The following is a 12,401-nucleotide window of genomic DNA, read 5'->3' on the forward strand; positions in this document are numbered from 1 at the left end:
ACAGTGGTGTGTGATCTGCTCAGCAGACATTTTTGTGCATGTGAACCTAACGTGCCGTCTCTCCTCTCCTCCTGTTTTAATTCTTTCACATTTTTACCTTGGTATGATATGGCATATCTTCTGCATACTTTCCTTTTTTTATGTAGGCATAATACAGATTTTAAAAATAGAAAGTTGGTAATAGATGTTTTCCTCATGAAAATACAGAGATGTTACTGCTCACTTTTCAGATAATAGAAATGCTGAACTTGTGCTGTACCCAAACTTGGTGCAGTTGATAATTTATTCACTATCAATTAAGGCTCTCCCTTTGCCTGAACAATAATTTACTGTCTCTTTGAATGGGTATTAGCTGAATCCCAAATTATTCCAATAAATGTGCTTATTCCCAGTTCAAAAGAACTTTAAATCTATCTATTGAAGAGATATATCATTGTACATAGAAAAGATTATGGTTCCAGAGTCCTTGGTGAAACCACAGGAAATGATGGACTAATACCTTTTGTAGTAGAATAGAGTGGGTCCTTTTCCTCTTGATTAACAAACAACTAAATCATAAAAATGCTAGTTCAGACAACATTGTTTTTTGAAATGTAAACCTCAGCTGATTAAAATGAAATCTTTGTATCTGCTTGAAGGATTTGATGTACTATCTTATTCAGGGAGTATACATAATATACATATGCCATATCCTCTTGGTTTTACCCTGTTATTACAAATTATGTTAGGAAAAGAATTTGGTTTTAGCAAGTTTAAACCTCCTTGCCTTGGATCTGGTGAGAAAATTGGGTGAACCTTAGCTGCAACCCCAGATCTCCAATATGCCTTGAGTGTAAATCATAGGAACTTCCCTCAGTGATGGCCTGTATCCAAGTAGGATGACTGTCCTGTTTGCAGCTATATATTATTTCCAGTTTTAAAAGTTTCTGTGCCAGGAGACAGTACCCTTGTGAGCTTTGGCCTTTCCGTATATTTCATCTAATGTTTATGACTGTATTTGATAGCATATTTTAGAGTGTATTTCCATGATAGTCCCAAATAAAATCAGAAGATAATGTTTGATTTCCTTTGAACTGAGGGGGGCTTTGTCTTCTCTGGTATCATTGCATTATTGAGCATCTGAGCCTATTATTATTTGAAATTAAGGTAGGTATTTTTATTATATAGATTGTCGAAATATCCATCAATAATATATTAGTTGGTACCAGTAAATACAAATAGCTCTCATGGGTTTTAGGATTTCTTTATTCCTAAAAATAGTTATTTTTTCTAGTCACTCTTTAAATGAATGGAGAAATAATGAAGTTCATTATTATGTAAGTTTGTGTATGCTGTTGGTAAAATCATGTCTCTAGAAATGTAATAAATTTTGTACTTTGAATTTGTTTCTCTATTTTAGCTTACATTTTCCCTTAAGTAAAATAAGAATGTATATGTCATTACTACCAGGATAATGTTAATATTTTATTAATAACTTTAATTTTACAGTGTTTAGAAATTCTCAGTTAATTTGTTAATGGATAAGTAGTTAAACATTTCAGCTGAGCAACCAGTCTCCCTTAATGCCATCACTGGAATTGCTGACCATCTTTTATTAATGTAGTACAACAGATACAATATATACATGATACATTGTATTATATATCACTATAATATATATTTATTACATAACTTGTATTATATGTTATTACATGTTCTATACATGTAAAAATGTAGGACAATATAAATTACAAATGTAAGTTAGGTGACAAAGATTTACATTGTCAAAAAGTTTTGAGTTTAGCTCAGATTAACTTGAATAAATTCTAATAGATTATACTACATTAGCTATTTAATTCTGAATGTAAATTAATTTTATAAAACAACTAAATATACTTGATTCTTTAAAGAGAGAAGGTATCCATTTTTATGAAAATGTAAAATGTCGCTTATTGCCCAAAATGTTTGATATCATTGTTATAGTTTTATTATTACATAAAAATGTGTTTATTCCCTTACCTTGATAAGTGGTGCTGATTCCTAAAAACTAAATTCTACTATTTTAGCTAGTATTTTTTCAAGATAGACCAGGAAGGCGATCTTCAGGCCGAGTAGTCCCAAACAGAGTTGTAAGATATCATCTGTGCCCAGGTATCTTTGTAAAGTAACATACAAAGATGAGGCCTCTTTTTTCCCCCTCATATTGGTTTTTTTTAATACATGTTGAAATGAGCCGCTCTTTCAGTATCATGTTTTGGGGGGGGGGAAGCATGCTTTTCTTTTTTTCTGTTTTCATTGCAGCACCACCACCTCCACCACCGTCCCGGGGAGGGCCGCCTCCTCCCCCGCCGCCTCCGCACAGTTCGGGCCCTCCTCCCCCTCCTGCCCGGGGAAGAGGGGCTCCTCCCCCGCCCCCTTCAAGAGCTCCCTCGGCTGCGCCGCCACCGCCGCCTCCGTCCAGGCCAGGTGTCGGGGTGCCTCCGCCACCGCCAAACAGGATGTACCCTCCCCCTCCTCCGGCCCTTCCCTCCTCAGCGCCTTCCGGGCCGCCGCCACCTCCTCCGCCAATGTCGGTGGCGGGGCCGGCGGCACCGCCCCCGCCGCCTCCACCTCCTCCGCCGCCGGGGCCGCCACCTCCCCCCGGCCTCCCTTCCGATGGTGACCATCAGGTTCCAACTTCTGCAGGAAGCAAAGCAGCTCTTTTAGATCAAATCAGAGAGGGTGCTCAGCTAAAAAAAGTGGAACAGAACAGTCGACCGGTGTCCTGCTCTGGAAGGGATGCGCTTTTAGACCAGATACGGCAGGGTATTCAGCTGAAATCTGTAAGTAATCTGTTCCTTTCGGTTTAGACTGCCTGTCTTAATGGAATTTTAAAGCAATTATAAGACATCTTTGAAAAAAATTTTTTTACTTTTTCTCTTGGTGTGTGTTTTTCCAACCCTTACATACCTTAAAATGCGTAAGTTTATACCTTTACCTGTGTGGTCCATACTTCTGTATCAAAATATCACCCCAGAAAGTTCCCTCATGCCTCTCCGTTCTCAGAAAGTATCACTGACCTGATTTCTATCACCATAGGTTTAGTTTGCCTATTCTAGAACCTCATATAAAGAATATTGCACTATGTTTGCAATCTGTCGTTCTACACTTTTAAATAAATTTTAATTTAAAGAAAAATCTTTATTAAACTATACAGAAGTAAAAATAGCCCTGTTGAAACCAATTGTAATCATTTTGGCAAAGTCAAACCATTAACTTTATGAAAACTAAACCATATTTTAAAGTTTATGTGTCTGAAATTTAGATTAGTAGAGAATGAGACTCCACAGAAAATTCAAAGAGTTCTAATTAGAATTTCTATAGTGACAGATAATTTTGGATTCTCTGAATTGGTTGAGGTCATCGTTTCATCTTCCAGAGCAGAGGTTGGCAAACTTTTTTTTTAAAGGACCAGATAATAAACATTTTAGGCTTGCAGGCCATATGGTATCTGTTACAGCTGCTCAACTCTGCTATTATACCACAAAAGCAGCAGCCATAGACAGCACATAAGTCAGTGGGCATGATTGTGTTCTATAAAGCTTTATTTATGGACACTGAAATTTGACTTTCATGTAATTTACACATATCACAGATATTCTTCTTTTGTTTTCTTTCAACCATTTAAAAATGTGTAAAAAATCATTCTTAGCTTTAAAAAAGTTATACAGAAACAGGAGACAGGCTAGATTTGGTCCATGGCAGTAGTTTCCTGACCCCTGACCTAGAGCCTAACCTGGCTAACATTCACATGCTTCCTCTGGGCCTTTATGTGTGGTCTCTGAGTTCCAGGAGGAACATTTGCTCTGCAGGGCTTCAGGCAGGTTATGGATGGTAGATTTTTCTGTGAAGTAAATGGAGCTGAAAGGAGATTTTAATTGAAAATTATTTTGCAATGTGTAGAGAATTATGATAACTTACTAAATCTCAGAAGCTTTAGCTAGGAAAAGAATGATGGCTAGGGAACACAGCTAATCGAAGGAAAGCATTTAAACATCAACCTAGCACAGATTTAAGAAACTTCTTTAAAATGTGTCTACATCTTTTCTTAATATGTATTCAGGATGATACTTAGATCAGCCTGTGAACAATCACCTCTGCTCCCTCTCCCGATTTAGTTCAGACTACAGGTTTCTCAGGAGCAGTTGAAGAACTTTGAATAGTTGTTGGGGGGGGGGAATTATTGTCAAAATGACCACAGCCCAGGTGAATAGCAGATTTTAATGGGGTCATATACTTTAGAATTTCAAATACATAAGTTGACCCTTGGACAGCAATGGGAGTTAGGGGTGCCAGCCCCCTGAGCAGTCAAATCTGTGTATAACTTTTGACTCCCCAGAACTTAATTACTAATGGCCTGCTGTTGACTGGAAGCCTTACCAATAACATAAACAGTTAATTTAACACATATTTTGTATATGTATTATATACTGTATTCTTACAACAAAGTAAGCTAGAGAAGGGAAATGTTATTAAGAAAATCATAAGGAAGAGAAAATACATTCACAGTAGTAAACTGTATTTATCGATGCTGTAAGTTTACATCATCTGTTTACAAGATGAATAATCTATCTGTTAGTACCTACATCAATTTGGTCAATATTGTCTTATTAATACAAACACTGTAGATGTTATATGTAATACTAACAGTAGACATCAAAAATGAAAAGAATGTGAGAAATTTATATTTATTTACATGTATAATAATTCATGCAGCGTTAACGGAGAGGCAGCCATATGATTGCTTTATGGTAGCCTAGCATATTCGATATGGTTGCTTCACAGTAGCCAGCCTATATACTAGTGAATGAATCGTTATAAAATTTTTATGGCATATGTTAGTACAGTCATATTCATAATACTGTATTGGGAACATTGTTATATGTTTTTTCAAAAACCACTTGCCTGTGAAGGTAGGCAGATACGCAGTTTCTCCAGTTACGAGAGAGGGGGGCATACTGTATGGTAATGTAGTTCTCCAAAAGCAAAGTTGTAAAACAGTAAGAAAACTAACACAGTATGAATTTTATATTAAATATCCCTCACCTTACGCCTATGTAAGGAGTGGCTATCCACTTCAACTCTTACACACAGTGTTCTACATGATGAATACTTAGGTGATGATGATGACACAAAAATATTTCATACAGTTCTTGCCATATAGTTATTAGATTTTCACACAGAGACACACATACACAACAGATAAATTTATTAACTGTACAGCATGATGATTACTGTTCATTAAGTGGAAGTAGGTCATCGTAAAGGGCTTCATCCTTGTTGTCGTCACATTGAGCAGGCTGAAGAGCAGGAGGAGGAAAAGGAGGTGTTAGTCTTTCTTGATGTCTCAGGAGTGGCCTCAATGGAAGATGTGGAGGGAGGGGTAAGGGGAGGCAGGAGAGGCAGGCACACTAATTTTATAGAACTATATCATACTGGGTTGGCCAAAGAGTTTGTTCGGTTTTTCCCGTAAGATGGCTCTAGTAGCACTTAGGTTGTCTTTAACTTCATTCGAAACAATTTTATTAGATTGTATTGTGACAGCTGTCATATCAGCGTGCATTAAAAAAAAAAACTTACCAAAAATTGATGAATTTTTGTGTAGCCGTTTTAATATTGAAAATGGAAGAAAAACATTTTCAGCATATTATGCTTTATTATTTCAAGAAAGGTAAAAACACAGCCGAAACGTAAAAAAAGACTTGTACAGTGTATGGAGAAGGGACTGTGACTGATCAAACGTGTCAAAAGTGGTTTGCGAAGTTTCGTGCCGGAGATTTCACGCTGGATGATGCTCCACGGTCAGGGAGACCAATTGAAGTTGATAGCGATCAAGTCAAGACATTAATTGGGAACAATCAGTGTTATACCACGCGGGAGATAGCCGACATACTCAAAATATTCAAATCAAGCGGTAAAAATCATTTGCACCAGCTTGGTTTATGTTCATCGCTTTGATGTTTGGGTTCAACATAAGTTAAGCGAAAAAAAACCTTCTTGACCATATTTCCACATGCAATTCTCTACTGAAACATAACGAAAACATTCCGTTTTTCAAACAAATTGTGATTGGCAAAGAAAAGTGGATACTGTACAATAATGTGGAACGGAGGAGATTGTGGGGCAAGCGAAATGGACGACCACCAACCACACCAAAGGCCGGTCTTCATCCAGAGAAGGTGATGTTGTGTATATGGTGGCATTGGAAGGGAGTCCTCTATTATGAGCTCCTTCCGGAAAGCCAAACAATTAATTCCAGCAAGTACTGCTCCCAGTTAGAACAACTGAAATCAGCCCTTGATGAAAACATCTGGAATTAAGTCAACAGAAAACGCATCATCTTCCATCAGGATAATGCAAGACTGCATGTTTCTTTGATGACCAGGCAAAAACTGTTACAGCTTGGCTGGGAAGTTCTGATTCATCCTGCATATTCACCAGACATTGCACCTTCGGATTTCCATTTATTTCAGTCTTCACAGAATTTTTTTAATGAAAAAAATTTCAATTCCCTGGAAGACTATAAAAGGCACCTGGGACAGTTCTTTGCTCGAAAAGATAAAAAGTTTTTAGAAGGGCTTCCCTGGTGGCTCAGTGGTTGAGAGTCCGCCTGCTGATGCAGGGGACACAGGTTCGTGTTCCAGTCCGGGAAGCTCCCACATGCCGCGGAGCGGCTGGGCCCGTGAGCCATGGCCGCTGAGCCTGCACGTCTGGAGCCTGTGCTCCACAACGGGAGAGGCCACAGTGGTGAGAGGCCCGCGTACCGCCAAAAAAAAAAAAAAAAAAAAAGTTTTTAGAAGATGGAATTATGATGTTGCCTGAAAAGTGGCAGAAGATAGTGGAACAAAAGGGTGACTACATTGTTCACTAAAGAGCTTGGTGAAAATGAAAAATGTGTCTTTTATTTTTACTTGAAAACCAAAGGAACTTTTTGGTCAACCCAATAATTCCTTGTTTTAGTTTTAGTACCCATATCATAGAAGGGTCCATGTTGTAAAGGAAGTCAAATGCAGTCTTGAATAGTCCGAGAACCCTTCTTTCCTCCAGATTGTCTAATGTCCATTTGTTTTCCTGGCACTGCTGCTTCTACATTTTCTTCATCATCATCTGGCACTGGTTTGGAAACACTCATCTTCATCAAGTCATCTTCTGTTAATTTTTCTGGTGTGGTATCTGTTAGCTCTTTTATTTCTCCAAGATCCATATCTTGAAACTCTTCACCACCACTGCCACCACCCCCCGCCACCTTTTTTGCCATATCAATGATCTCTTTCATGATTTCCTTGCTTGGCTCTGTTGTAAATCCTATGAAGTCATATAGAACATCTGGACACAGTTTCTCCAGCAGGAGTTTATTGTTTCGGGCTTGATGGCTTTCACCACATTTTCTGTAAGAACAATGGCATCTTCGATGACGTAATCCTTCCAGACTTTCATGATGTTCTCTCTCCCGGAGTTCTCTTCTATAGTTGACAGTTCGTCACATAGAGTACCATGTGTAATGAGCCTTAAAGGTCTTTATGACCCCCTGATCTAGAGGCTGAATTAGAGATGTTGTGTTGGGGGCAAGTAGACCACTGTGGTGTTGAAGTCATGGGGTTCTGGGTGGCCTGGGCACTCTCCAGTATCAAAAGAACTTTATAAGGTGGTCCCTTACTGGCAAGGGACCTCCTAACTTCAGGGACAAAGCATTGATGAAACCAATTCAGAAAAAGTGTTCTCCTTGTCCAGGCCTTTTTGTCATCTAACCAAAAAGACTGGCAGCTGGTGTTTATCTTTTCCCTTCAACAAGAGTTAGCAAATTTATAGATAAGAGCAGTCCTGATCGTAAACCTGACTGCATTTGCACAGAACAGCAGAGTTAACCTAACCCTCCTCAGTCGTGGTGCTTGCTTCTCTTCCTTACTTACAAGTGTCCTTTGTGGCATTTTTCTTCCAGGGCACTTCTAGGACACTTTCGTCTACATTTAAAACCTATTCAGGCAGATATCCTTTCTCCTCTATTATTTTCTTAATGGCATCTGGGAACTCCTCTGCTGCCTCTTGGTTGGCAGAAGCTGCTTTTCTTTTAAAGCCAAACCTCTTTCTAAAATTATCAAACCGTCCTTTGCTGGCATTAAATTTTCCAGCTTTAGATCCTTCACCTTCCTTTTCATTTAAGTTGTCATGTAATGACTTCACTTTTTCTCAAATCATTAGAGTCTATAGGTATGCCTTTCTTATAGCAATCCTGCATCCACATGGAAGCTGCATTTCAGTATGAGATATAAAGTTATTTCACAAAAAGTGCAAGGTTTTTGCACCTGATGATGTAGCTGCAGCGATGGTTTCATGAATTTCTTGTTCTTTTTTTTATTATGGTCCTTAATGCCGGATTCATTTGTCTTGAAACAGTGGGCAGCTGCAGCTGCAGACCTCAGTCTACAATACATATCACACAATTCAGCTTTTTCTTGTAATGTCATGACTTTTCTCCGCTTCTTGGGAGCACTTCTAGCATTACTAGTGGTGCTTAGTATGGGTCCCGTGGTTTTGGTCAAGGTTTGCAGTATTGCACTAAATACAATGAAAAATACATGAGAACTGCGAGAGATCACTTTTTATTGTGATATGCAATTTATTGGAGGGACAAACTGCTCACACTAATAACATCACAGGGAGTTTTAAGCGTATACTTAGAACACTTGAGCATACTGAAATAGCAATAGGAGGTGGGTACAAAATTATTACAGTAGTACAATGTGCACTACAGTTAATTTTATGCAGTTATGATTTAAAACTGCATCTTTATGTTTGTTTACATTTCTCTCAACAGGGAATGGTGCCGTGTACAGTCTGTGTATAAGCTTTAATAAATTCTATCTTTTTATAATAGATTCGTGTATATTTTATGGTAGTAAATGATAAAATAGATGTGTATATATGTTTTATGCAATCATGACATATCTAACTTTTTCTTAATTTTTTCCATACTTCTAGGCAGTGTGATTCATCTGTAAGTTTTTTCAAATGTAGCAAATCTTTAAAAAGTTTTCCAATATATTTGTTGAAAATAATCTGCATATAAGTGGACCCATGCAGTTCAAACTGGTGTTGTTCAAGGGTCAACTATGTGTGTGTGTGTGTGTGTGTGTGTGTGTGTATGTAATTATTTAGTATAGCTGTGCTATTTCATTTTTAATTATACCAGTATCATCCCAGGGACAAAGTTAACAAAATGACTGTTTTGTATAAATGACTGCTCATTTTAGTCAGAGTGCACATACAGCAATAGTTTCTAAATTGTATTTTTTTTTCCTAAATCTCTACAAACTTCCTGTAGTCTCGTTTTTAATGAGTGTTGGAATCAGGGATTATTTTATATAGAAATTAGATTTTAATGAGACCCTTTGATATTGATTTTTTTCCCCCAAATGTAGTTTATATTAGGTAAAGTACTTTAGTTAGGGATAGTTAGTTGCCTTGTGAGGTACATTTTGAAAGCTACGCATCTGATCTCCTCCTCCTACATGATATGAGAAGGAAGGTTCATTTTGAATTCTAGTATATATATTATATATTGTACATATTTACATTATAACTTTATATTAAGTATAATATTTAAAGTCATAAAGCCTATTAGTAAAGCTGAGTTTTTCTAGGAAACCATAAGTCTCTTTAATTGCTCTTAGATATCCTAAAATGTTCTTCTCTAATAACTTTAGGCATCTAAATACTACCTTAGTTTTGTAAAATGATGTCCTTTGATAATCGTTTTAAAGTTTCTCATCAGCCAAGGCTTTGTGTACTAGAATGAACAGAAGTAACCCAGCTGTAAGGGCAAGTATTATTTAGGAAAAAGTTTGACTGTTGTATTAAATTTGGAAGTGTATTAATGGCTTACACATTAAGGAGGGGAAATGTATCTTGGAGAATTATTTTAAGGCAGCAGTTTTTTTTCTTCTTAATTTTGTTAATCCTATTCTAGGCTTGATTGTTTGCTTTTTTTGTTTTGTTTTGTTTTAAAATAATAAAGTGATTCTAAGAGAGAAAGATTTTCTGGAGACAGAGATTTGTTGCTAAGGATGTGTTACTAAATTTTGCTGATTTTCCTTTCCAAGGTATCTGACGGCCCAGAGTCTACACCACCGACACCTGCACCCACTTCAGGAATTGTAGGTGCATTAATGGAAGTGATGCAGAAAAGGAGCAAAGCCATTCATTCTTCAGGTATATTTGCATGTGTATATATATATTTAATAAATTTGAATATTTGAAGTTCTGCTTCTCTTTTTATTCTGTGACACAGTCTTTGCTAGATTTTCCCCTGCTATTGAATAACTTATTGATGTAGGTTCTAGGATATATTTTAAGTTGCTGCAACTGTGACTAGTCTATTTGAAACTTAATGGATGTCAAGACACCACTGTCATAATCATAAATTGGAAGAACAACTTTAGCAAAATGACAATTTTGTTTCCTGAACCAGAAATACTAATAGAATGCCTGGCAAACAACTTGTAAACAAGGCTGGAGAGTCCTGAATCTCATTCCTGTGACATTCTTGTGACATAAGAAATTTAGGTTTCCCTGATTTGCAAGAGTTGGGGCTGAGAAATGAGATAATTTATACTGTTTCTAGGGTTTAGTAAAGAATCCTAAAGTTTTTTGTTTCCTCTTTTTTTTTTCCTAAAAGGTTTATTTGAATAAACTAGTACTTATTTGAGGTTATTAAACATATACACACCACCACGTAAATGAATATCACTTTTAAAAGAGAGAAAGAGTATAGGGTTTGCTGATGTGATGGTTGAGGTTTACTGGAGAGCATGATGTACTAGAAGCAGATCTTTGTTCTTATTAAATCTATTACTTACTCCCTGTGGTGGACCTCAATTCTCCAGTTTGTTACATGTAGAGAATTCATAAATCAGATGATTGATATGAACAGTAAGTAAACTAATATGCAACTAACCAGCAGATTGCCTAGCACATAGTAGGTGTTCAGTAAATGTTATTTTCCTTCTCTTTCTTTATCCTTAAGGATGTGGGTATCTAAGATCTTTTAGCAACATTTGTTTTTCTTAAATAGGCATTTTTATTTCCATACCGTGTTACAAAGATAGGATAGGTTAATTCAGTCCACAAATATTTATTGTGGAATAATAATAAAATAACAAAACAACAAAAATTCCTGCCTTCATGGACCATGCATTCTAGTGAGAAAGAGAGACAATAAATAAAACAAATTAGAAAATATGTATATTAAATGGTGATATGTACTAAGGACAGAAATTAAGCAGAAAAGGGAGATATAAGGACTAACAGGCCGTGAGAGGGAAGTTCATTTTGAAATAGGATAATGAGGCCTACCTAAGATGTCATGTGAGAAAAGACCAGACGGAGTTCAGGGAGTAAACCATGTAGAAAACAGGAAAGTGTGTACAGCCAGTACAAAGTTCCTGAGGTTGAGGAACAGTGCCAATCAAGGTCAGTAGGGCTGGAATAAGAGAGCAGGAGAAAGAAGAAGGAATGTAGTTTGAGAGGTGGCAGCGGGTCAGGAGTAAGGCTTTGGAAGCCATGAATGTGATGGGAAGCCACTGGAAGGTTCTTAGCAGAGGAGTGGCAGTGATCCAAGCTAGAGATGATGCAGGTTTGAATCAGGTTGGGAGCACCTGAGAAGTGGTTGGATACCAGTTATACTTTGAATATGGAGGTCATTGGGTTTGCTGATGGATTGGAAGCGAGGTTTGGAAAAAAAGGAGTGATGGATAACTCTGAGGTTTTTGAACTGAGCAGCTGAAAGAGTGAAATTTTCTTTAACAGAGTGGGAAAGATTTAGGAGTAGCAAGTTGGAAAGGAAGGATTAGGAATTTGATTCTGTACATATTAAATTTGAGATACTTATTAAAAAATTAAAAGTAGATATTGAGTAGACATTTGGTTATGAGTCTGGAATTCAGGGGAGAGATGTGAACAGTTAATATAAATTTGCATGTCATTAAGATATACATGGTATTTAAAGTTATGGAACTGGATGAGATCATCAAAGTGGGTATAAATGGAGAAGAGAAAGTTTAATGAGTTTGGAGCACTGGAGAGTGTGGTATCTTAGAAGTCAGGTGAAGAAGTGTTTGAAGGAGGATGGAGTGATCATCTGGGTCAGGTGGGTGTGATGGGTCAGGAAAATGAGAACAGAGATTTGAGCTTTAGCTTTAGCGAGGGTAGGTCCTTGGTGACCCGGAAAGAGCGGTGTCAGTGGGTTCAAGGGAGAATAGGGGGTAGAAGAGGAGATTAGGTACTGGGACTGCCTACTCCGTTTCCTTTATGGCTTAGTGCTGATGCGGTTCCCACCTGTCACTGGAATTATAATTAAAATTGGTAGCCAAACAATGTGCTGGTTA

General features: G+C 37.4%; 1 protein-coding gene across 3 annotated transcripts in view; it reads left to right on the top strand.

Moving 5' to 3' along the window:
* Positions 1-12,401, top strand: part of WASL (WASP like actin nucleation promoting factor) — a 71,148-nt gene that overhangs the window by 51,162 nt on the left and 7,585 nt on the right. For all 3 annotated transcript variants that reach the window (XM_049714564.1, XM_049714563.1, XM_004265492.3), the window contains 2 exons: positions 2,281-2,801; positions 10,119-10,227. In XM_049714564.1, coding sequence (XP_049570521.1) covers positions 2,281-2,801; positions 10,119-10,227 — 630 coding nt within the window. The remainder of the gene's footprint in view (positions 1-2,280; positions 2,802-10,118; positions 10,228-12,401) is intronic.

This window comes from Orcinus orca, chromosome 9, assembly GCF_937001465.1.
Source record: "Orcinus orca chromosome 9, mOrcOrc1.1, whole genome shotgun sequence".
Lineage (NCBI taxonomy): Eukaryota > Metazoa > Chordata > Mammalia > Artiodactyla > Delphinidae > Orcinus > Orcinus orca.